Source organism: Cyprinus carpio, chromosome A1 (assembly GCF_018340385.1).
Source record: "Cyprinus carpio isolate SPL01 chromosome A1, ASM1834038v1, whole genome shotgun sequence".
Classification (NCBI taxonomy): Eukaryota; Metazoa; Chordata; class Actinopteri; order Cypriniformes; family Cyprinidae; genus Cyprinus; species Cyprinus carpio.
In genome coordinates, this window is record NC_056572.1 from 21711806 (window position 1) to 21738557 (window position 26752).

General features: G+C 35.0%; 3 protein-coding genes across 4 annotated transcripts in view; 2 read left to right on the forward strand and 1 right to left on the reverse strand.

The window, feature by feature from the left end:
• The window catches only part of LOC109064757 (CD99 antigen-like protein 2), a 289995-nt gene that overhangs the window by 191132 nt on the left and 72111 nt on the right, over positions 1 to 26752 (reverse strand). The gene's annotated exons all lie outside the window — the stretch shown is intronic.
• The window catches only part of LOC109094305 (charged multivesicular body protein 2Bb), a 338419-nt gene that overhangs the window by 184461 nt on the left and 127206 nt on the right, over positions 1 to 26752 (forward strand). The window lies entirely within an intron of this gene.
• The window catches only part of LOC109053472 (cAMP-dependent protein kinase catalytic subunit PRKX-like), a 42066-nt gene that overhangs the window by 6803 nt on the left and 8511 nt on the right, over positions 1 to 26752 (forward strand). The window contains exons 2-5 of the mRNA XM_042757424.1: positions 10133 to 10301; positions 12423 to 12686; positions 18003 to 18123; positions 23482 to 23576. Coding sequence (XP_042613358.1) covers positions 10133 to 10301; positions 12423 to 12686; positions 18003 to 18123; positions 23482 to 23576 — 649 coding nt within the window. The remainder of the gene's footprint in view (positions 1 to 10132; positions 10302 to 12422; positions 12687 to 18002; positions 18124 to 23481; positions 23577 to 26752) is intronic.

A 26752-nucleotide genomic window follows, 5' to 3' on the forward strand; every position in this document is an offset into this window, starting at 1 on the left:
ATGGTAACAAAATATATGAGTAAAAAAAACATGCACAGAAAAATCCAAATTAAACCCTGTGGCTCATGACGATACATTGATGTGTGAAGACACAAAACGATCCATCTGAACAGTACTGAACTGAAATAGGACTGGGCGAGATATTGCATGCGATTGTCATGCGCATTTAATAGACAGAGCCAAAGTTCACTGACAAGCTACTTAATATCGCGTTCATTATCGAAGGCGATTCATCTGTGATAATGAACGCGATATTGCGTAGCGATCTACCACTCTGTCTATTAAATGTCGCTTCTTTTGAAAGCAGGTGATGGTGATTTAGCGGTAATCAGGGAACCGGCTTTACTGACGAAATGTGCGTGACACCGCATGTGATATATCGCCCAGCCCTAAACTGAACAGTATTTATATAGTTTTTTACCTATGATTCACGCATTGTCCGAACTGTTAGAACTCTTGTGAACGCTCGTTCACAGCAGCAGGCGCGTGAGGCATCTTCTTCTTGCTTGCTTGCTTTATAGCGGATCGCAGACTTATAAGTGCATTGCCACCACCTATCTCTCAAATGGACCATTGACACTCCTATTTGAGATTGTAGATAGTGTCCATGAAAAAAATCAATAATTTGCCACCATCTACTGGTGGTTTAGTCATAATTAAAAGTATCACTGCATTTTCACAACATTTATTTGTATGTTTAAAAATATATAAAACATTAATCTTATACAATTATTAATGCATTTGAAATGCATTTGTGGTGTAAATGCATTTATGACACCTCAGCTTCATGAAACAGTCTGTGTAAATACATCGAATGCCACTTCAGATGCAGCTTCTGTTTCCTGCAGTGAAAACAAAGATGCAGTTTGTTGATACTGATTTCATTTTTTTTTTTCATGAATGGTAACAACTCTACATTTTCTTATAATTGTAACTGAATTAATTGAAACAATGTTAAACACGAATTTGGTGTAAAAAATGACACATAAATGTTTGAAAAGTATTTTTGAATCCTTTTAAGAATATCATATCTTTTTTAGCCATGGCACAGTTTTGATCAGTAAAAAAAAAAATTCCATTGCACACAACTAAGTACTAAAAAATAGCAAAATTGAGCAAACATGCAATTGCTTTAAATGGCATATTAAAACTGAATATTATATTAAAAGTAGTATTCACATTTATTGTGAAACTTGAAAGGTACCCTTATGTTGTTGGTGATGATAAAACAACACATTTACATATCATCGCTGTCTGGCGGAAACAATGTATTTCCAAAAGCATTACCACTTTCAGGAAATGTAAAAAGATTTTATATATATATATATATATATATATATATATATATATATAATATATATATATATATATATATATATATATATAAAATTAAACAGCGTAATCAGAGTTGGTATTGTGGCTTTATATATGATCAGACACTTTTATAGGCCTATATGATCAGAGGTTTTTGACCAGCAAATGATGAAAATATGTGTTTTGTCCGTCATTAGAATGGCCGCATGTGAGGCAGTGAGTGCATTGCATTACATTTTCTTACAGGTTGTAAAGTTTATTGTAGCTTTTTTGTTGCTGTTGTCGAATACTTTTGGCCAAAATGTTGATATAGCCTAAAAGATGAAGCGCTATGCACAGGATATATAAAACATAGCTCCTCTACGCTCTTCAAACACACATGCAAAAAAATTAAAAAATAAATTAATAAAATAAAATAAATTGGCTTAATAGACAGTTTCTTGAGTACAGAAAACACTGTACCTATTCAAACGTCAGTTCTTTTTCTTTACCCTTGCATCACGAACGGGCAGAGATCTGTCTCCAGACTGGAGTTACGAGGTTTCGCTGACAGTTTGAGGATCCAGTGGCATTATGAGGTTTACTCACAAGCTCTTTTGAATGCTTTTCATTGGTTAAATATTTATAAAACCCACAAATGGATGTAAAGATGATCAATAGCATTGAGTTAAAATAATAATAATAAGTTAGGTCTATTAATTGTAATGATTTCATTTCCACAGTTATTCAAACAACGAATAAATTATATAGAGAAAGCGAGCAAAGAACACAACATAGCTTTTTGAAACTCCGAATCAGTTAAACCACTGTGTCGCAAAATGATTCACTGTTTTGAATCGGTCCAATCAGATCACGTATCACAAATCATTTGATTCAGATTGGGACTTCAAAGCTTGTATCACGAATCATTTGATTCAGATCGGGATGTCAGAGTGGGTTTGCAGGATGTTTTTTATCTCCACTGGGGATAAAAGTAATTCAGCAGAGGCAGGGATGCATAGACCAGAGGGGGGGAACCCCCCATCCCAACCCCCCCGGCAAAATCGCACCCTGATAATAATGAAATATAATAAAGATTTTTTTTTTAGCACAGTGGTTGGGAAACACTGGTGTACACCACTCCTTTCAATTCAATCTAAATTTTTGATCGTTCATATCAAGCTCATTTGAATCGTTTGAGGTTTACATGAAGGCTTTTCAATCTGATTGAGTCATCAGTTAAGGTATTGTATGTGTTGCCAGCTGAATAAGATTTCCCTGTAACAGGCAGGAAACATGATCTAATAATGTGTCATCAAGTGTCTTGCTTCACATGTTACCAGTCCCGTTCCCTCCCTTCTGACAGCTAAGGCATTTGTTTCCTTCCATGCTTGTGTAGCCATGTCAACTCAGGGGTCTCTGAACAAAGATTCTTTGTGTGAGGTAAATGTGTTAAATGCCAGCATTCCATGTCAGTTATACCATCTGTATCGTAGCTTGTAACTCATCAGTGCAACTGCAAGGAAATGTAGGTTGCCTGAAACCTCCTACCCTGTTCCAAAAAGAGAAGAGAGCTCTAGTGCTTTTCAGTACAACATTAATCAATTTGCTTCTAATCTTTTTTTTTCTCTTTTCTTGTTTCCTGAAATCTAACACTGTCATATGACATTTACTCTTGCATTTTTACTGCACACGGAAGAGCCATGAGTCTCAGTACTAAATTAAATTAATAAAAATTTAGGTTAATTAATTTAGATTCTTAAACCATGTTATTAGACAAGATTTTTTTTTTCTTTTCCTCCAGCAATTTCATTTATAAATATTTTTAGAAAAGTTTAATCTGGGAATTTTTATCACATATCAAACTGAAAGATCTCAAACTAAAAGACTAATTTTGTGAGACTTTTAATTGTATTAAGTGTTGTTGTTGTTGTTTTATTGTTTAATTGTACATTATTATATCACCTATTATTAAAAAAAAAAATCAATTTAATACTTTTTTACTGAATGAAAGTATTAATTAAAACTAGGGCTGTCACGATTCCACCATTAATTTCAAGAAGTCAAATACACTATTAAAAAAATCCTCAACTGTGTTGATTAACCGGCAAAATACCATAAGTGGCACATTCCACAGACGAGAATCCATGAAAATCATTTTTAGACCATTTTCTAAGGCTGCACAGAATATTAAAAACATTTAAAAATCACAATAACAATATGGCCAAATATTAAAGATTAAGTGGACATTTAAATTAAATGTTGTTTAGTCAATATTAAACAAGGATTAGATTGCACTGTAAAATGTTATCTGCAGGCATTTGATATAATTCATGATGTATTACATTATGTAGCCTATTTTAAATGTTTTGTTCAAAAAAACCATACAATTATTTGCTTTTGATATTTTATTATTATATTACATTATTATACCTTATTATTATTGCCTCATTATTATTATATATGTATTTTAAATCATTTATAAAAAAAAATCAGATTACTCAATTAATTTTTAAAATAATTTACAGAATACTCGATTACCAAAATAATTGTTAGTGACAGCCCTAATTAAAATGAATTCACACACACACACACACACACACACACACACACAAACACACATATACAAAGATATATATATATATATATATATATATATATATATACACACAGTGGTGTGAAAACGTGTTGCCCCCCCCCAGATTTTTTTTTTTTTTTTTGCATGTTTGTCACACTTTAATGTTTCAGATCATCAAACAAATTTAAATATTAGTCAACGCAAGTAAACACAACATGCAGTTTTTAAATGAAGATTTTTATTATTAAAGGAAAACAAAATCCAAAACTACATGGCCCTGTGTGAAGAAATGTTTGCCCCCCTGTTAAAACTGTGGTTTATTACACCTGAGTTCAATTTCTCTAGCCACACCCAAGCCTGATTACTGCCACACCTGTTCGCAATCAATAAATCTCTTAAATAGGACCTGCCTGACAAAGTGAAGTAGACCAAAAGATTCTCAAAAGCTAGACACCGTGCAGAGATCCAAAGAAATTCAGAAACAAATGAGAAAGAAATTAATTGAGATCTATCAGTCTGGAAAAGATTATAAAGCCATTTCTAAAGCTTTGGGACTCCAGCGAGCCACAGTGAGAGACATTATTCACAAATGGCAAAAACATGGAATAATGGAGAACCTTGGTGGTCTGGGGCTGTTTTGCTGCTTCAGGACCTAGAAGATTTGCTGTGATAAATGGAACCATGAATTCTGCTGTTTACCAAAAAATCCTGAAGGAGAATCTCCGGCCATCTGTTTGTGACCTCAAGCTGAAACAAACTTGGGTTCTGCAGCAGGACATTGATCCAAAAGACACCAGCAAGTCCACCTCTGAATGGCTGAAGAAAAACTAAATGAAGCCTTTGGAGTGGCCTAGTCAAAGTCCTGACCTGAATCCTATTGAGATGCTGTAGGATTGACCTTAAAAGGCAGTTCATGCTCGAAAACCCTCCAATGTGGCTGAATTACAACAATTGTTCACTTGTGTTATCTCTTACTAATATTTAAATTTGTTTAATGATCTGAAACATTAAAGTGTGACAAACATGCAAAAAAAAAAAAAAAAAATACAAATCAGTAAGGGGGCCAACATTTTTTCACACCACTAAATATATACAGGTGGATCTCAATAAATTAGAATGTCATGGAAAAGTTAATTTATTTCAGTAATTCATCTCAAATTGTGAAACTCGTGTATTAAATAAATTCAATGCACACAGACTGAAGTAGTTTAAGTCTTTGGTTCTTTTAATTGTGATGATTTGGGCTCACATTTAACAAAATCCCACCAATTCACTATCTCAACAAATTAGAATACTTCATAAGACTTTTTAGTGAATTGTTGGCCTTCTGAAAAGTATGTTCATTTACTGTACAGTCAATACTTGGTAGGGGATTCTTTTGCTTTAATTACTGCCTGAATTCGGTGTGGCATGGAGGTGATCAGTTTGTGGCACTGCTGAGGTGGTATGGAAGCCCAGGTTTCTGTGACAGTGGCCTTCAGTTCATCTGCATTTTTTGGTCTCTTGTTTCTCATTTTCCTCTTGACGATAATCTATGGGGTTCAGGTCTGGTGAGTTTGCTGGCCAGTCAAGCACACCAACACCATGGTCATTTAACCAACTTTTGGTGCTTTTGGCAGTGTGGGCAGGTGCCAAATCCTGTAGGAAAATGAAATCAGCATCTTCAAAAAGCTGGTCAGCAGAAGGAAGCATGAAGTGCTCCAAAATTTCTTTCCTCGTAATGCTGCGGTTCTCTCGGTTGGTTGTGCACCTTTTTCTTCCACACTTTTTCCTTCAACTCAACTTTCTGTTAACATGCTTGGATACAGCACTCTGTGAACAGCCAGCTTCTTTGGCAATGAATGTTTGTAGCTTACCCTCCTTGTGAAGGGTGTCAAGTGATTGTCTCCTGGACAACTGTCAGATCAGCAGTCTTCCCCATGATTGTGTAGCCTAGTGAAACAAAATGAGAGACCATTTTGAAGGCTCAGGAAACTTTTGCAGGTGTTTTGAGTAGGGCTCTGCGATATGGACAAAAAAAACCTATCAAGATTTTTTGATCAATTTTGCGATTTCGATTTTAATCACGATTTTGACACACACAGACATGCTTTACAGTCATAAATGCATTCAGTATAAATTTGAAACATATTTCCAAAAGAAAACCAATGAGAGCTTTATCAAAAAGTTGTAACATGCCTCTAGAACAGACATAAGTCAAAATAATCACTAAGTAAAGATGTCAAACAAAATGTCTAGACATACGGCAAAAATAAATAAATAAATAAATAAAACAAAAATAATCCTGTGTCCAGGGCTTTTTTTTATTTTTTTGCCATGCATTGGTCATAGAGCTCATTGTAGCGGTGCCTCAGGTGCTGAAATATATTTATTGCACAAGGTTCACACGTACTCCGTTTGCAGTGCGTATACAGTATGTGTATGCGGTGCACAATAATCAAACGTGAAAGAACATTAAAATAACGCCAAAGCACAAAAAAATAAACCCCCATCGCAAATCTCACCTCTCGCACGCAGATTTTCTTTACTTTGTCACAAAACCAGACACGCATGCTTGGATACACGCTGCTCTCATCCGGGGAGAGTGCGCGCACATAAAACGTGTCTCCTCTCACTCACTCACTCACTCACTCACAACTCTCTCTATGCTCATGCGCTAGATATTCATTCTTTTCGCACATTTCAATTTCTAACCTTTTCTGTTCACATCTTTTACCGTGTGCAGTGTTAACTTTCTAATCCATTAAAATGGGCTTAAACACCAATCACACATAAAAAACATAAACCTAAACTTAAGCAAATCACAAGCCCATTCTGTTCTCTCCCCCCACTCAACTTAGCTGCACTCCAATCTGATCGGATAACATAACACACTACGTCAGGCCCGTCCAAAAAAAATGGTGTTTATAAAGCGATTTAGAAATCGCGCAAGCTCAAATCGTGATTTTATTACGATTTCGATTAATCGCACAGCCCTAGTTTTGAGTTGATTAGCTGATTGGCATGTCACCATATTCTAATTTATTGAGATAGTGAATTGTTGGGTTAAAAGAACCAAAGACTTAAACTACTTCAGTCTGTGTGCATTGAATTTATTTAATACACGAGTTTCACAATTTGAGTTGAATCACTGATATAAATGAACTTTTCCACGACATTCTAATTTATTGAGATGCACCTATATATATATATATATATATATATATATATATATATATATATATATATATATATATATATATATATATATATGTGAAAGTGAAAGTGAGATGACATGTGGTCAAGTATGGTTACCCATACTCGGAATTGGTGCTCTGCATTTATCCCATCTAAAGTGCGCACACACACACAGTAGTGAACAGGGGAGCAGTTGGGGGTTCGGTGCCTTGCTTAAGGACACCTCAGTCGTGGTATTGAAGGTGGGAGAGAGCGCTGTACATTACCTTAGAGTTATGAGTCAGACTCTTTAACTTTTAGCCCACGACTTCCCCACAGATATTACACTTATAAGAACAGATATATAAAGGTAGCATCAGTCCAAATTTCAGGGGTGTTTTGTTCTGTCACAGGTGTAAGAGGTCTTTCTCAAGCCAAAGTTGTGTTAAACAAATACAACACAAGCCTCTCTTCAGTATCTAATGGCTCCTTGATCCACTTCATGCCCCTTAAACCCAACAACTGCCACTCCACAACTGTGCTTTTCTGCCTTTTGACCTGAGTGCTAATACCTGCAGAGTTCACCAGCTCTTAGCGTATACATTCATGGGCATGTCTGTCAGGTTTTTTTTTTCTTTTTTCACAATACTATACAGGGCTCACGAAATATCAAAATGTAAGACAAATTACAAATGAAAAGGTGTCCTTTTATTATTTCTCAGACAAAATGCTGCATATTTATTTGTGAAATTGAAATGTTAAATAATAAAACTAACTTGAAATTTTAAAACAAATGCCAAATCAAAAAAAAAAATATATATATATACAACTAAAAGAAATCTCTTTATATAAACAAGGGCTTTGTCTGTGCTTCTTCTTTCAGACAAATCCAGTCAGATTTATATTAAAAATTGTGTTATTCCTGGCTATTCTGAGCTCTATCATTGCAGTCAGCAGGTGTTGCAATTGAACAGTCCACAGGTCATCAAATAAAGCATGTGCATGTGCAAAATTATTCATAAATAATGCTTTTTTAACTCAAAAAAATTGAGTGCCTACTCTCAGATAAATGAGGCTTACAATAAATCAGATGCAAATATAAATACAAAACCAGTCCTAAATGAAAGAAAAGAAGTTGACAAAAAGATTGAAACCAATCTTTGGTGATAATATAGCATAATGAGTGATTTATAAGAATTTTTTTGAGGCCGGGTCATTTTTGCCCAGGAACACCACAAGTGTAAAAAAAAAACAAAAAAAACAATGAGAAATAGTTATACCCTTTGTGAACAAAGTCGCTAAATTTCAGTCCAATGTGATAACATTAACTAGTATTTTTGGGAAAAATAAAATCTTCTTGGGGCAAAAAAGACCCGAACACCACATGAGGGTTAAAGGCTTCTGCCCCTTTAAGACCGAACGCACGGATCCAATATAATAATGCACAAGAGATTTCTTTCTCCACTGTATACATTCACTTAAGACATAGCCAAATGTGTTTACGAGAATACTTGCAGAGACTATTATTTTGAGATAATTTTGTGTGTATGTGTTCATTTAGAAGCAAGGATACGCGAAAGAGGAATCAATTCTGTGTACGCGCATTGTCTGAAATGCGGCTCTCTGTGCGCGCTTTGAATGAGTGCGCTCAAGCTCTGAATGCGTGCAAATGGTTTAAAACGCTTTGAATGTTTAAATCAGCAAGACTTAGAAACAAGTGCAAATGATCAACTACGATCCGTTTCACCCCTACAAGCGAATGAACAACGCGAATCAAGTAAGGAATTTTACATCACTATTCACAATAGCCCATCGGGCAGGGCAGTGATACATTATGGTAGCCCGACTGGAAAACACAATAACCCCTGGACATTGAGCTAGTGATTTTGCGAGCCCTACTATAAGGTCATGTTTGGTTTAATCAAGGACTAGTTAAGCATTTAGTGTGAGGCCTAAGAGCATATAATAGGATGTTTTTGTCCAAATAGCTAGTTGAGTTGTCTTCTGTTGGTTTTGACCTGTCAGGCTTGTAACAGGGCTCCGGTGAGACTGAGTAACCTGTAATTTGGTGGGTGGTTCAAAGTGCCCTGCTCTTTCAGCTTGAGAGTTCTTTCTCTTGCCATTGATCATATGTGTGTAGCACAAGATCTATTACCCACTGAATCCTGTGTCATCTTTGAGAGTTTTACTCTCCATTCCTTGAGTGCCATTCATCTGTGGACAACGGGTATTTGTGGAGAGACTAAACATAAACATGCTTCTGTACTCTCCGAAAACATTTAAAGTAGGATAAAATGGTCATCACAAAATAATTGATCGATTTGATGGTTTCCTATGGACATTGGGAATTATGACTTAAAGGGATAGTTCACACAAAAATGAAAATTTTGTCATTAATTACTCACTCTCATGTCGTTCCAAACCCGTAAGACCTCCGATCATCTTCGGAACACAAATTAAGTTATTTTTGATTGAATCTGACAACTCTCTGACCCTCCCATAGACAGCAAGGGTACTACCACAATCAGTGTCCAGAAACGTAGCAAGGAGATCGGTAAAATAATATGTGACATCAGGGGTTCAACCGTAAAATTACAAAGCTACGAGAATACTTTTTGTGCACAAAAGAAAAAAAAAACTACTTTATTCAACAATTCATCTCCTCTGACGGAGAGGTGATGCGGAGGATATGAATTGTTGAATAAAGTCTTTTTTTTTTTAATTTTCCTTTGAACACAAAAAGTATTCTTGTAGCTTCGTAATATTACGGTTGAACCCCTGATGTCACATGAATTATTTTATTTTACAGATCTCCTTGCTATGTTTCTGGATGTTGATCGTGGTAGAACCCTTGTTGTCTATGGGAGGGATAGAGAGTTGTCAGATTCCATCAAAAATATCTTAATTTGTGTTCCGAAGAACGGAGGTCTTACGGGTTTGGAACGACATGAGGGTGAGTAATTAATGACAGAATTTTCATTTTTGGGTGAACTAACCCTTTAAGTGTCCATATATTTTGGGTTCACTGTGGATGAAGAAAGTATTTTAACATTGCTTTCTGGATTGTAGCCATTCTCCTTATGTCAATATTTCACATTGTTTCAGGTACAGGAACCTTTGGAAGGGTTTTTCTGGTGAAGGATAAAAAGACAAGAGGTTTCTTTGCTCTGAAAGCGATGAAAATCCCAGATGTGATTCGCCTGAAGCAGGAGCAACACGTACATAATGAGAAAGAGGTTCTGACGGAGGTGAACCATCCTTTCCTTGTCAGACTGTAAGTGAACACTACACAACATTAGCATATAGGCTACAACAGAAATGAGAATCTCATAAAAAATACAATAAGTTATATCTGTATAAACATTTCAACATACTTAACCAAAAATATCAATGTATCAAATGTTGTTTGACCTTCTACAATCATCTTAAATTTTTTCATCTTTAAATTTTTTTATGAAATATTTTTAACTATCCACCTCATTTTTCAATGCAGAAGTAAGCAGTTTTCTGTGGATGTGTGAGATTTCCGCTTCATTAGTCGCTGTAGGAAAATAACGAGAAGAATGACAAAATGCAGTAAATGGGAAAACTGTTTGCGCTACAAACCAATGTGTTTATAATTAAGACATTAAAATAATATGGCAAGAAACACCAGTTCGAAATATCAAGCAGAATAAATAGCTATTTTGTACAGCTAAAAATAGCTGGAAGCAAATGAAACCGGAAATAATGAGAATAGATAATATCTATAAATCTATACTATATCTAAAATCTATACTATACCAGTCGTTAGCGGACCTCAAAAAAAAAAAAAAAAAAAGAAGATGATATTTCTTATGTTTATTTTATTTATTTTTTTTATAAATTTTTTTTTTAAAGTGGGTTCACATGGTCTCGAAAACCTAAAATATATGAGGTAGTCTAAGGTGGCTTTCACACTGGGATCGTTTGATGTGGTTCGGATTGCTTGATACCACTTTTTCAGAATCGATACCAAAAAATCTCAGTATCTGCCGATACCGATATCGATCCGATACCAGCGCAGTTTGTTTTAAATCAGTGTATAATTACTATACCTCAGTGTGTAGGTCGATCATCAATCTTTTATATATAAAACACAATCATAAAGAAGAATAACAAACAAATATATCTATAATCATATTCTATGACAAAATACTTTATTATTATTATTATTATTAATATTATTATATTATTATTATTAACTAGGTTAATGAATTCTTATAGCATTAACTGAGGTTAACAATAATTCTGTAAAGTCCTAAAAGTTACTCTAAAAAAAAAAAAAAAAATGAGTGTACAGATAAAAGTGATTTATAAAAATCCTAACATTTCAGTGTAAAAAAAAAACAAAAAAAAAAAAAAAAACTTATTTAGTGGTATATAAAAATACACTAAAGTAGTCAGCATTTTGAGTGGATGATCTAAATCAAGTAGGCCTACACATTGCTCTTTTTATTGTTAGTAAAGTAATGAGGCATTAATGAAAAGATAAACAAGAAAGTATTATATATATGGGGCTTAATATAACACTAAAGTAGTCAGCATTTAAAGTTTGGATGATAAAAACCTTTCATCAACCCCGTCCTAGAAAAGGCCAAAACAATACCGATGTTCTTGTCATAGGAGCACAATGTATGATAGAATGTGAACAGAATGTGGGTCAATACTTACGTCATCACAAACCTGCACAATGTATGATAGAAAACAGAATTTTGGTCCATATATTGTGTTTTTTTAATTAATTTTGTGCTATTATGCGCAGCAGAGTAAATGACGAATGGGTTTACTGTATATGCGTCGCATGTAGATGGCTATTTTGAGGACTAGCCAAACGTGCCAAACTCTGACATCAGGCGAACCCGGTTAGTGCTAGTGTGAAAGTGCCCTAATTTTAAAAGTGTGATTTATAGACCTAGAAAAGTCTAAAAGATTAATACAAGCTTATAACTCCATGGGCGTTTTCATATTGAATAATCATTTTTGTAATTACGCCAAGTTTTAAAATATTTTAGCAGGTAGAAATTGTGAGTTAAAAATATTTTTAGAAAATCTTTATCCAGTAACTCTCTAAAAACTAGAAAATTCATGGGGCCTTTGAATATATTTATGGGCAATGTGGGGCCTTGAAGTCAAAAAAAGTTGAAAACCACTGTACTATATCATGATTTTTGACATTCTGGCATGACCTCAACTTGCTATAGCGTTCCTACTGTAATTATTGGTTGTTTACAAATTTTTTAAGCTTTTGTAATGTAAGTCCAGGTTTTTTTAATGTATAGCCCAGTTGTCACAAGCATATGGCATGTATACATATATGTAACTACTGTATGACCAAATCACATATAACACATTATGAAATGTGGACCTTTCTCAGGTTCTGGACGCACCATGATGATCGTTTCCTGTACATGTTAATGGAATATGTGAATGGTGGTGAACTCTTCAGCTATTTACGCAGCCGAGGGCGTTTCAGCAACAGCACTGGAATGTTTTATTCAGCTGAAATTGTATGTGCCATTGAATACCTTCACTCCAAAGAAATCGTCTACAGAGATCTGAAACCAGAGAATATACTGCTGGACAGTGAGGGGCACATTCGACTGACAGATTTTGGGTTCGCAAAAAAGCTCTCAGAAAGGTATGTTGGCAATTGGTTATCTACAAAAACAACATTGTGTAATTTTTTTATGTAAAGTCATGTTATGTACAAACACACACACACACACACACACACACACACACACACACACACACACACACACACACACACACACACAGAGAAGTCTCTTATGGTCACCAAAGCTGTATGTATTTGATCAAAAATGCAATTTATATAAGGCATGGGCCGGTATGAGATTTTGACGGTATGATAACCTTAAGCAAAAATATCACGGTATCACGGTATTGTTGTTACAGCTCTGAAATGTGTTATTTTTAAATGACTGGGTAAAAAAATATTTTTTTCCCCCGCTGGAAACAATATATTTTGTTTTTGAGCAACATACAGAATATTAGAAACAGTAGAATTAGTTTTTTTTTTTTTCTTTGATTTGTTTCCTAAAAAGAAAGAATTAAAGACTGACATCTTTATTTAACCTAAATCTGTAATTAAATAATTACAGTTATTTAATTTTAGTTATATAATTCATATACATATCATTTATATCATGTCATATCATTTAGTTATATAATAATATTCATACACATAATTAGATTTAATAATAACCCAATTTGAAGCAAAAACTGAATGTTCTGACAAGCTTTGTGAAATTATACCACGTAAACTTTTCAGAAGACAGTCAGCTCCCCTCAGAAACACATTCATATAAACCCCCAAATCAATGTTGAGGATTTTCTTCCAATAGTCCGTGCATCATGAACAGTGAGTGATCTGCCTGCTACAGTATTTTTCTGTGTGTGTCCATCTTCAGCGTCTCTGGCCTGTGTTAACGGGCCTTTACAGAGTTCATATTTTCACATAAATGACATTTTGGACAATTATTGCATTGCAGTTTGTGCAAGTCCAGAACAGAGAGTTGCAATAAGTCAAAAAATGTCTGGTTGCCGATCGCGTAAAGGCAACACCGTCCGCCCGCACACCGTCGGCATTACGTTATTTTCGTCAACAGGAGGGCTCGTGGACAGCCGTGCACCCCATGGTACTGCGCATGTGTCGAGCTCATCCGTCTGCACTCATCTATGGTTGAGTATACTTTTGAAAGCTGTGCGTACGCGGCTGTGCGCGAGACGGAAAGGAACGCTGAATGTGAAGTGTACCCGGGCAATCCTACACACAATTTACAAACCTCTCTATACCACCAAATATATATATATATATAAATATAAATCTCTACACTGCACTCAGCCTGAGGGATTCCTACTCTCTCAGTCACTGAGGAGACATGGAAAACAGCACATAATATATATATATATATATATATATATATATATATATAACCGTGACATTTTCAAATCTCGGTATACCTTGAAATATATATATATATATATATATATATATATATATATATATATATTATATGTTTATATATATATATATATATATATATTTCTGTTTGTTGTTAATATCTTCTCAGATGATGTATTATTACACTTAAATATACTAATTTCCCCTTAATACACTCCTAGATAGATCTGTTGATGTGTATTTTTAAGTACATAAACCATGGAGAGAGAGATAGCTGAGCAGTAGTTATCTGAAGTGTTTAAGATTGGATTAGGCATGCTGTAGATTTTTCCCTTCATTCCATGGCCTTTGAGCATTCCCATTGTTTAGTTTTGTCAAATTAAATGTAAGAAGTTAGACCTGCTTTGCTAAACCTTTGAAATTCTGTAGGGGATCAAATTCAGTTGAGAGTTTCATGGAGATTTTCAGAATTTGTGAGGTTAGTGAATGAAAATGCAGTAACGGACCACCACATCACTCTTCGTCCTTCAAAATATCCAACTGAATGACTTCGCCCATACAGTGACTCCCCTTGCAAAAAAATATATATAGGAATGCTTCTCTGCGGGTATTAAAGTTTTCCTAATACTGTGAGCGTATTTAAAAAAAAAAAAAAAAAAAAAAAAAAAAGCATCCATCAACCCACTGTTATTAATTCTGAATGAGTGTGACCAATAGACCATGGACGAGTTTAGGAGTAACCTTGCTGAAATTGATAATCCCTCTGGTTGTGGCCCCTGATAGTATCATTCAAAGTATCACTGATAAAATATCTATCTCTGCAGTGCACAGTAATGCAGTACTTTTGCTGAGCAAAATGATGTGTAAGCGTAACGGGTCCGGATTCTGTTTCTTTGCACATAAGGAAGGGCCCAAAATATTGGGGGTCTGACTCTGATGTGCAAATGAGCCACATATAGAAACTGAAAGCAGTGCCTCCGGTCCAATGGAGAAGACAGCTGTTCCTGCAAGCAACAGCTTTGGCATTTCCAGTCTGAGTAGATAAAGTCTGCACAGATTGTCATGTAGCAACAATGCCACCTGCTGGCTACATTTGCATTTGGCTTTATGTTCAGAGGTATTTGCTGTTTGCCTTTATCAACAGTCATTTAAAGCACTCGCATAGTTAAAATGAGGACAGGATGAGGACTTTGGAAATCTGGTCCAGGATCAGACAATTGGGGGGATGGTTAGATAGCATTAGGGCATTTTTCATCTGTTTATCTTTTATCATTTTGTCAGAATGTCTGCTCAAGATGAGGGCTTATTATTGTGTCAGATTCACTGATGAATTAAAGGGCTCGTATTGTGGTCGTGTTTGGGGGCGAAGGAGGAAACTTGTCAAATGGTAGCTGCACAGTTTCAAGTGGCCAATCAAAAAGAAAACACAAAGAGCAATTCAGAGAAGAGTCACCTTCATCACAACAGCTTTGATGTCCTAAAGGTCCTTTTTGGCTGTGCATTTTAAGATGTTTACACGATTGTTACAGCAATGACATAAATTTGTCAGCCGTCACAGCAAAGAGTATCGGTTAAATAAAACACAGACAGGCCTACCTTTTCTAGTCAGACACACAAACACAGCCATGCAGACAAACATTGTTAAGTGAGTCATCAGGCATGCTTATATTAATAACAGGATCTGGTCTTGATAAGCGGATCAATTTCTTCGCTGCTCCTATTAGTGTGCAGTCTGATATTATTAGAGTAAACATAAATCATTAGAGCCAATCGAAAATCACGTCACACCAAACCGCTCTCACAGTTCATTGGAATGCTGTTGTGAGCTCACACTGAGAGGCTTCAGTTAACACAAGGGAGACTAATCCTCTCTATTACAGAGAGAAGAACTAAAACCAGACAGCTGAGCACAGAAATATAAAAAAGAGACTGAAATAGAAAGCAAGAAAAAAGGAATGTATGAATATATAATATATAGCAAAATAAAAATATTATATATATATATATATATATATATATATATATATATATATTTAGTCATTTTGCAGACGCTTTTATCCAAAGCGACTTACAATGGGGGATACATAAAGCGATTCTTTTTAAAGAGGCAAACAGACACAGGAAGTGCTTGTAATACCAAGTTTTAGACATTGTTCAAATAAGCGCTCACTAGCGGATCTCAGACTTCTGGAGGGGATGTAGATACGTAGTAGTGAGCGGAAGTAGGCAGGTGCTGAGCCTGTGTCTGTTCTATATGCAAGCATCAATGTCTTGAACTTGATGCGAGCCACAACCGGTAGCCAGTGCAAGGAGATAAAGAGAGGTGTAACATGGGCTCTTTTGGACTTGTGTGTATATATATATCTGGGATATGTGCACATATACATATAGTATCACCAGTAAGATGGCCTATCGAGGTTATATATATTGAGAATAGAAGCGGGTCAAGCACTGAACCCTGAGGTACCTCAGTTTTGTGATGTGATTTAGACACGCCTTGAAAAAAAACAAAATACATATTATGTTAATGTTATTAATAAATATTAAATAAAATTAATCAAAATGTTGTTGCCATAATAAAATGTAACTATAATGTACAAAAGAGATGTGAATAACTGAATATTTATTATTAGTATACATAATCATACTCATACTCATATTATTATTATTTTTTTCCTGAAAAGGGATGAAGACCCAGGAGTTATAACAATCAGATGGTCGAGCTAAAGATCTAGTAGAAATTTTACTTCTAAAACCACAAAAAAGACAGAATGAAGCAAAGTCTCCAGTAGTCTCCAGTATAGCGTTTATTTTGCTCAATAATTTATTTATATTGAGGTACTGGTATTAACAGGAAATCAGATTTAATAATAATAATAATTAATTAATTAAATAAAATTAAAAACACATTTTACATATGTTCTCTCATTTCCTTATTGGCTTTCTAGTATCAACAGATACAATCTTATAATTGTGTTACAAAACCATGTCCAGACAGAGAAGCAAAGGGCAGCCGTTTGCTGAAGGATAGGTCAATAGACTTATTTATCAGCCTTATGGCCCCAAACAAACATAGATTTGTCATTTCACACCTTAGAGCTGCTACTCCATGTAATAAAAAACCCTCTACTACAGCGTAGTGGGCTTTCAACCTAGCTCCTAGCTCAATATAGTGTTACGCTTAAAGTATTCTTGGCTTGAAGTGGATATACTGTCTCTACCTTACACCACCCTATACAGTCCGGTCCCGATAAGCAGCTGTCACAAGGTGAAATTACACCCCTAAACAGTCACTGCAGTGGCTGGGCTATATTACACTAGCTATTATGGTTGTCAAATCGATCACGATTAATTGCATCCAAAATATATACATGTATGTGTGTGTATTTACATATACAGTACATACATTATATAAACAGTACACACAGATATTATGTAAACACAAACTTTTATTTTGGATGCGATTAATTATGATTAGTCGATTTGATGACTCTACTAGCTATATATCTATTTTATAATGTGTTAAATATATAGCCAAGACAAATTACTATTTCATGTCTATTTATTTATTTATTTATTTATGGTTTTGATCATTATTTTGCAATAATGACTGGCTGACTAAGTAGTTCACACCAAATTTTTAATTCTGTCATCATTTACTATATCAGATGTATCATTCCAAACCTGTATGGGTTCTTTCTTGTGTGGAACATAAAATATATTTTGGGAAATCTTTTTTGTCCATCCAGTGGAAGTCATTGTTCACAAGATCTGTGTTTGGTTTCCAACGAACTGCTTTCTGCAGAAGAACGAAAGTAATACAGGTTTGGAACAACATGAAAGTGAGTGATTGATGACAATTTCCATTTTGGGCTGAACTGTCCCTTTAACTCTTAACATGGAAAACTTTTATTATTGACAGAGAAATGGCACAGAATCAGATCCCAGTGTTATAAGACTTTAAGACGCTGTAGGATTTTTCTCTCTTTCTGTCCATCACTATTTTATTCTTTCTTTCTTTCTTTCCAGGACATGGACTCTTTGTGGTACTCCTGAGTATTTGGCTCCAGAAGTGATCCAGAGTAAAGGTCATGGTCGAGCCGTGGACTGGTGGGCTCTGGGTATTCTCATCTTTGAAATGCTTGCAGGGTAAGACGGGACTATGATCACCTCCTTTTAACATTTTACACCAGCGATTTCAACCATTAATCTGTGTAACCCTGGAAGTTTGTAGTTTACTTCAGGGGCTCCACAGAGATGCATAAATCAGACTTGAATGATTTTATATTTCATATTTAGCAGTTTAAATGAAAATAAGCTAATGACCTGATAAGTATTATATATTGTTATAATGTTATTACAAAGATTTACCAATAATGTTTATATTTTTATTATTGGTAGTGACTGGGTTGGTTAAGAGTCTGAAAGCCCCTGATTTACAGTAAATGAACTGAATTTCCATCTTTTAAAATATTCATCACATGTGTGTGACTTTCACGTGTTTGTGAAAAATAGGGGGACTTTAAATCCAGTTTTATGATTCCATGTATAATTTAACTGCCCTTCAGCTAATGGCTACTTGACCAAAACCAGTCATGAATAGATACATGAAGAAAAATAACACTTATATCCTGTATGGCTCAAGATTATGTTTGCATTGGTGTGTGGTCAGGAAAGATCAGCTATTGTCAAAGAGAGACCACTAGAGGGCAGCAGTGGAATATGAGACACTGAGTTCTGCCAAAGGCCCAAACCTCCATGTGCATGTCTCAAAACAGATGGCCTCTTTTAGTGCTCCTTATTATGGTATCCTTATTATGATATTTATCCTTATTTGCCTAGACGTTCATCCCTGCAGCCTATATTTAATGTGCACAAACTAGCACCTTTAATATGCACAAAGATAATCTGCTCACATTTACAGTATCTCAGGGGGCAGATGCGTTTCTTGGAATAGATCTTGTTTACAAAAAGATTACATCCAGATTAAACTTTTATTACCAAAACATGTGGGCATAAATGTGTTGTAGAACAGCATGCAAAATATTATAGATACATTTTGGACAAATTATACATGATATTTTTATTTCTAGATTAGACACTTTCGGCATAATATCTGTCTTGCACAAGTAAATGTTTTCATATTGTCACATGGACTCCAAATCCAGTGTGAAAATAAACTTCTTCCCTCATGGTATAATTTTGGATGCTGCAGTGTATATTCGGTCCAAACTGCTCCATTCTCCCACCTGCATGTCGCTGACTCCAAATCTACCCTAGAGCTTTCACAGAATCTCGTGTGGAGGAAAAAAGTGACCCACCCTCTTCATTCATCCCAGACTTCTATTGAAGTGTTGGCTCCTGCATGTTAGTGAGAGAAAATGACCTGGTCCCCGACACACAGACTTTGGCTCAGCTTGCTCAGACATACAAAAGCACCCTTTAGTCGTCTCTGGGACTGCGTATGTGCTTGTACATGTATGTCAGAGGTCATTTGGGACTCCTTTGCAGAAATTGTAGCAAGAGCTGAAATGGCTCCTCCTGGACTGGGCCGTTTAAAGGGTCGCAACCTCAATGTAGTGACCGTGTATGAGGATGTGAGCAAATGTCTTGTTGGTGCTATTTTATTTCTAGGTGTACTTGTAGGTACAAAATGTCAAAACCCTATTTTAGAGCTGCACTCAAAAGCAAAAATGGTTCACAAACAGGTAAAAAAAAAAAAAAAAGAAAAAAAAAAAGCTGATGTATTGTAGATTGAGATCGGGTTAGAGGCTTCACATGTCTGGGGTGTGAGAAAGAGAGAGAGAGGTTGCATTTATGCATACTTGAGATAAAGTAACACTCAGATCATAAGGGGGTCCACAGGAAATGACACATACTGCTTCCTCTAGAGTTTAAGAGGAAACTCTTCTCTCACTCTACACTCTCTAGAGAGATCACCTTTTTGATTAGCTTCAGAAATTTGATGTATTTTTTGCATTGGTTTTAATGTAAATGGCAACTCAGTAAAATAAGTTTTGCTTTTTTGCTTAAGATTTGCTTATAACAAAATATATATATATTTTAAATTACAAAATATCTTCCCAAATATATCACTTAAATGATGACCTGAGTATTTTACAAAAACCTGTTGTTTTAACATTTAATATGTTGTTATACACACACACACACACACACACACACACACACAATTACTCATCATTCTTACATCCACCTAGGTACTACAAAAGACAAGAAGTACATTTATCAAAAGCAGCGTTCAAAAACAGCTGTATGGAGTATTACAGAATGGAACACAATGCATGGGTCTCAAGACATATTTTTCAAAGTGTCTTAAAAATACTACAGTCATAGTGCGAGGTACTGAAAAAGAGCAAGACACAATGCATAAATAAATGTTTGTCTGCATGTGTACATAGATTAACGCGTGTGAACGGACAGATTGACTGTTTGAAATTTAGGCCAGTATTAGGTTTATTCAAGCATAAAGAAATGAACAACATATTGATATTTTAAACATATTGAACATATTATAAAGCAACTTTCAATGTCTATTTAAAGATTTACTTGTCTGCCACAATAATTAATTTTCGTGAATATCAGTAAATTGATTGATTGATTTTGTATTAATTAATCAGCAAATCGTGTCATTAATTTGATTTAAACTTTTTTAATCAAGTTACAGTCTTAGTTATAATGCAGTAGTTACTTCAACAGTTCAAGAGCACACTTTGTGACGTGACGACATACAGCCAAGTATGGTGACCCATACTCGTGCTCTGCATTTAACCCATCCAAAGTGCACACTCGTGGTTCAGTTCCTTGCTCAAGGACACCTCAGTCGTGGTATTGTCCTTGCTCAAGGACACCTCAGTCGTGGTATTGTGGGCCCGAGACTCGAACCCACAACCTTAGGGTTAGGAGTCAAACTCTCTAACCACTAGGCCACGACTTCCTCACAAAAAGTGGCAATCGCAGTCTCAGCCGTCCGACCAGACACTTGATCTTAGCCAAAAGGCAGAGAAGCGAAAAGCTTCTAAAAGCTTCTTGGTTTTATTTTATTTTATTTTATTTTATTTTATTTTATTTTATCTTTTTCCCAGTGGAACCTTGGCCACACCTGTGCTGTTATGTAAAAGTTTCAGTTTCATAATTCTCCTTTTTTCCACTGTCACCAGCCACTGCTTACAGTAACATTATAGAGACTAATATGTCTCTTCTGCTTTCTTTCTCCTTCTCTCCATCTCTCTTTTCCATCACCCACAAGAAGGAGTAGCTGCAAGTTCAGCTCTCCTGGCTTCTCTTCCTCTGTTTATGGTTTCCACATTCAGTCAGTACTGTCAGTCCTGGTCAATCCATTATGTGGAACCACCTTATTTTACTTCTTTCAGAAAGCCTGGAGCTAGAGGTCTTTAAAGGGATAGAAATTTCATTTACTCACCCTAATGTCATTCCAGACCTGTACGACTTTCTTTTTTTCAGTCAAACACAAAAGTAGAAGTTTATGGTCTTCTTTTCCATTCTGTGAAAATATATGGTGGCAAGGCACCACAAAAAATAAATAAATAAATAATAACAGTAATGTATATGACTGAAATATGGCTCATATTTGTGAAGAATTCATGGACCAAGTGTGATCTAGAATAAAAATTAAGTATTAAATCAGAAAGGAATAGTTCACCCAAAAAAAAAAAAAAAAATAGCAGAAATTGTACTCCCCTCAGGCCATCCAAGATTTAGATGAGCTTGTTTCAGCATCAGAACAGATTTGAAGAAATAATTTAGAGAAATAAAAAAAAACATCACTTGCTCACCAGTGGATCCTCTGCAGTGACTCGGTGCCATCAGAATGAGAGTCCATACAGCTGATAAAAACATAAATAATCCACAAGTAATCCACAGTCCATCAATTAACATCCCGTGGAGTGAAAAGTTGCATGTTTGTAAGAAACATCCATTACTGTAGTAACTCTAAAATAAGAGGCCTCTATCCATAATTTTGCTTTCTCTAGTGAAAAAGTCATCTTGTCTGAATCGGGAGAGAAATATGCACAGATCAAGCACCATTTAGAAGTGAAAACAGTCCAAATCAGCTATAAACAAGTATGTTGGTGGATTTTGATGTGACAGGATTATGTTATGGATTATGGGCTTAAATTTTGGCCAGAAGCAATAATTTAAAGTTAAAATGCCCTAATAATGGATTTGTTTATTGTAAACACATAGCTTTTTGCTTCACAAGACATTTGTTGATGGACAGGAGTCATGTGGATTATTGTGATGTTTTTATCAGCTGTTTGTACTCTCGTTCTGATGGCACCCATTCACTGCAGAGGAACCATTGGTGAGCAAGTAATGTAATGCTAAATTTCCCCAAAGCTGTTCCCATGAATAAACAAACTCATCTACATCTTGGTTGGCCTGAGTGTGAGTAGATTTTCAGCAATTTTTCATTTTTGGGTGAACTATTGCTTTAAATAATATGTTTTCGCCATCATTCTGGGTAATACTCTTTCAAGCCGCCACACATTTGTCCTCCCCGTTGTGCAACTCTGCGGTAATGGCTTGTTCAGTGTCAGTCTCTACAGGGTCTTTCACTCTGTATTTTGCTGCTTTTGTATGTCTCATCATCTCGTCTTCACTGTTGACACTTGAGTTCCGTCATTGTCAGTGATCTGCGCCCTCTTGAGACTTCAGGTTGTCGCCTAGTAACAGGCTCATTAGCATCTTTCACCTTATCTATCCCTCATATCCAGCGGCTCTTTTCAGTGGCAGCTAGATGCAGGCATTAAACACAAGCTCATTGAGAGTGCAAGGATGTTTGATGTTATGTTGGTCGAGGCTGGAAGTCTGTAATGGAGGAGTAATGGATTACACAGTAGGAGCTGGAGAATCACTCGACAAGACATTAGAGAACACTCAGCACATGGACAAAAAAGGGGGGGGGGTGGGATTAGAAACAACATTATACTGAGACACAGTAAACAGTAGTCATTTAGAGGCCTAAATGACACCTTCCGCCCTTGCAGTCCTCCTCCAGTGGTGCAGACCCGGGTTACTTCTGTGAAAATCACACTTTACAATGATGCTAAATACAAAAGAAAAAAGCAATCTGTTGTAACCGAATTATTCTTAGTCTGTATTAAATTTGCACTCATGTTAAGTCGAATATTGGCTTTTTTTATGCCATCTAATTTAAGTTTGGTTTTTGATGGCTTAAGTCAAAGTTGTGTTTGTCTGCATCTGTGTCTATAGCTTCCAGTTCTGGTCTGGATATGAATCATTGCAGAGGTTTTTTATAGGACTAAACTGACAGGACTAAGGACTAAGCCAAAGATAAAGTCTGGTTATTAGTTTTTGGCATTTAAGCAGAACTTTATTGAAATCAGCTAAACTGTCACTAAGACGGATTACACAAGTACAGTATGTATCTTTAAGACTTTTCCTTCTCTGTGTCATTTTGAAACATTAATTGGTTGATATTTATTTATTTTTCCTCTTTATCTAATATCCACCATTTTTTGATGATAATCCCTTTGGCATCTACCAGAAGATCCTGGCTGGAAAGCTGGAGTTTCCGCGGCATCTGGATTTCTATGTAAAGTGAGTTTGATAAAGAAAACACAACTGAATGACACATGCTATATTTATAGCATACATAAAACACAAAGTCTAGTGAAATCATGTCAGCATCAGCATGAAATATTGTTTGATCTCAGGCTTAAACTTACGTGTGTGGGGGAAAGTGCAAGTCTTTTAATTGCTAACTAAAAGTAATAAAAGTAGTTTATTTTGTAATTGAAATAAATCTGAAAAAAAAATTAAGATTTTATTTTTAGATTTCTAGAAACTATATAACTATAAAGCTTCAAAAGATTAAATGAAAGTTAGAAATGTTGCCTTCACAACTTACTGAAATAAAATGTTAAAGTACTAAAATTGCTTAAATTGAAATAAAAAATAAAAAAGCAGAAAAAAAAAACAGATTCTCATCTCATAAAAACAACAAAAGCATATAACACTAAAACTAACTGAAAATATGAGTTAATAATGCTAAAATAACACTGGTAAAAACAAAAATACATACGTAACGTACAATAAACCAATCAGAGTCTCATCTCCCATTTCCTTTAAAAGCCAGCTGCACTCGCACCATGGCGGATTCGCTATTTATATGGCGGAATTTGCAAGTGGAAAAACTTAACGCTTCTCTAGTAAGGGAACGAATCTGCTCGTGCGCGTAATTCTGATACATGCAATGACTATCCATTATGACATGTAGGCAATTTTCTATTTATGTACACAATAATAAGTTTAAAATTTTAATTCTTGAGTTTTAAATTTAAATATTTAAAATTATATATATATATATTTTTTTTTTTTTTACGTCTGAGTGCTGCTGCGCATCCCTGTGTGTGTAATAAGCAGAGTGTAAGCATGTTGTGCACCAGCCTATAAGCGCTTATTACTACCATGCTCTTTTAAATAACAAAAAATAAATAAATGCCCCAGACTTTAGACCAGGTTTCAGTTGGTCAATGGCGCAGTCTATTTTAGTTGCCTCAAAATAGCAACACAGCAGCAATGCACCTGAACACACCTTGTTTTCAGACCAGCACGCCCATGGGCACACAAATGGGCGCAAATGCAATTGCTATTTAAACAACGTGGCGCAGGATGTGAAAATGACAACTGCGTTGGGCTGAAACTAGCAAAGAAACACTTGCGTCATGCCTGGCTCCGCATTGCGCCGGGTGTATGATAGGGCCCAAAGAGACAAAACTTACAGACTGCAGCTTTAAATATACTGAAGTATATGCAGGGATGGGCAGTATTTCAGATACATGTATTTAAAATACGTATTTGAAATACAAAATACTATTTTGTATTTTAAAGCCTTTGGAAAAAATCAAATGTAATTTGTATTTAAAATCATTTAATATGAGTATTTTTGTATTTTCAAAATACTTAAAATACATTGAGCCAGTAAACCTCTTTGTCAGGGTGTGCTCTCCGTTGTATAATTCTGTGAAGCGACTCTGAGTAATTGTTCTCCAAACCACCAAAAAGCAGCGATGAGAGAAAGTAGTTTGCCAAATAATTTGTCAAACACATCTTATACTGTCTGTCAAACACTTGTCTAGTGAGAAGTTTGTGAATAAATGGATTTCTTCACATGTAAACTGATTAGGTTGTGGGTCATTTTGACAACACATGTGAAAAAGTTTTTTAGTACACTTCTTAAACCCTAACCAAATAATCAAGTTAAACCCAGTAAACTTGAAATTGTGACTTGTGACATTAGAACAAAACATATTAATATGATAACATATGTATAACACTAAATTGAACAATACTGTGTTATATATGTTTTTTAATTCATTAATTATTTTATTTCAATTAACGATTGTATTAAACACCGACCATTACTTTATTCATTATTTCTGCTATGCAGGCTCATTTTGTAAATGTAATCATTTTAAATTTTACAAACATGGTGCTTTATGAAAATGTAACTGGACACATTTCCAAATTGTGATTGTGTTTACCCATCTATGCAAATGTTTGTTTATGTAGAGACGAAATAATTAGGTTAATCATTGTCTGTCTCCATTAGTTTACACATGTAGTGATTGTGTGCATTTGTGATGACAACGATGAAATATACACCACACTTTTAGTTTTATTGTTCACCAAAAAAATAGTGCCAAATGATTTCTAATTAAAAAAAATATATTTTAGATAAACTTTATATTTTCTAATTATGTATATAGAAACAAATAAACTTTACATTAAATAAATATAAAAGTTCCTATACTACTTGCGTAAAGAAAGCATCAAAAGAGTTTGAAATTCAGTTTTTGCTGTGGTATCAAAACTGATATTGATAATTGTGAAACCATGCCATATATTGTTACTGTGAAGTAAAATTAAGATTTTAATCATATCACCCATCCCTATTCTTTGCTATATAGCAGAAAATGTTCCCACAGTTTTACAGTTTTTTTAGTAGTGCTCACCATAAGTAATAGACTACATTGTAACCTTGTCAGAAGTAAGTATATAAATGGCTGCTATTTTGCACTACATAAGTTTATTTGTAATTACTAGCAAGGAAGCAAGCACTTAAGAAAGAGAGAGAGAGAGAGAATGACAGAGAGAGAGAATGACAAAGAGAGAATGACAGAGAGAGCAGAAATGAGGTAAGGAATTAAAAGTCAGTAGGCCTATGTAGTTTCTTCATTCACTGTGACTATTTATAATTAGCTTAACGAATTATATATAACATTCAGTGTCTAAATGAGAGATTAGTGTTTTGTTCTTGACCCATAACTTTTCTATGAACTGTTCTATTTAAAATTGTGAATGTTTCACATATAATTTCATGCATAATATTAATAAACAGTATCCCATCCATTTTACAGTGTTGACTTGAAATTCACCAGAAATTCCATCAACTAGTTCAACTGGGCGGGTTAGGTCAGCAATATTGGATGGCAGATACTTTAAGATTGTGAAACAAACAGAACTGGGCCAAGTTGGACACATTGGAACGCCAGTCTGTCACATTGGCTTTTAATGATGGTGATAAAACATAATAAAAGTTAAAAATTAGTTTTTTTTTTTTTTTGAGTTTTTTATTTCCTACAGGGCAGGGGAAGGTAAGCGGTATATAAAATTAAAACAAAAGTTTCTAAGAAGTTGCACACATCTAAATGCTTTTTGACATTCAGAATAGGCCCAGATAGATTTCAGCCTAATATTTCAAAATACAAAAT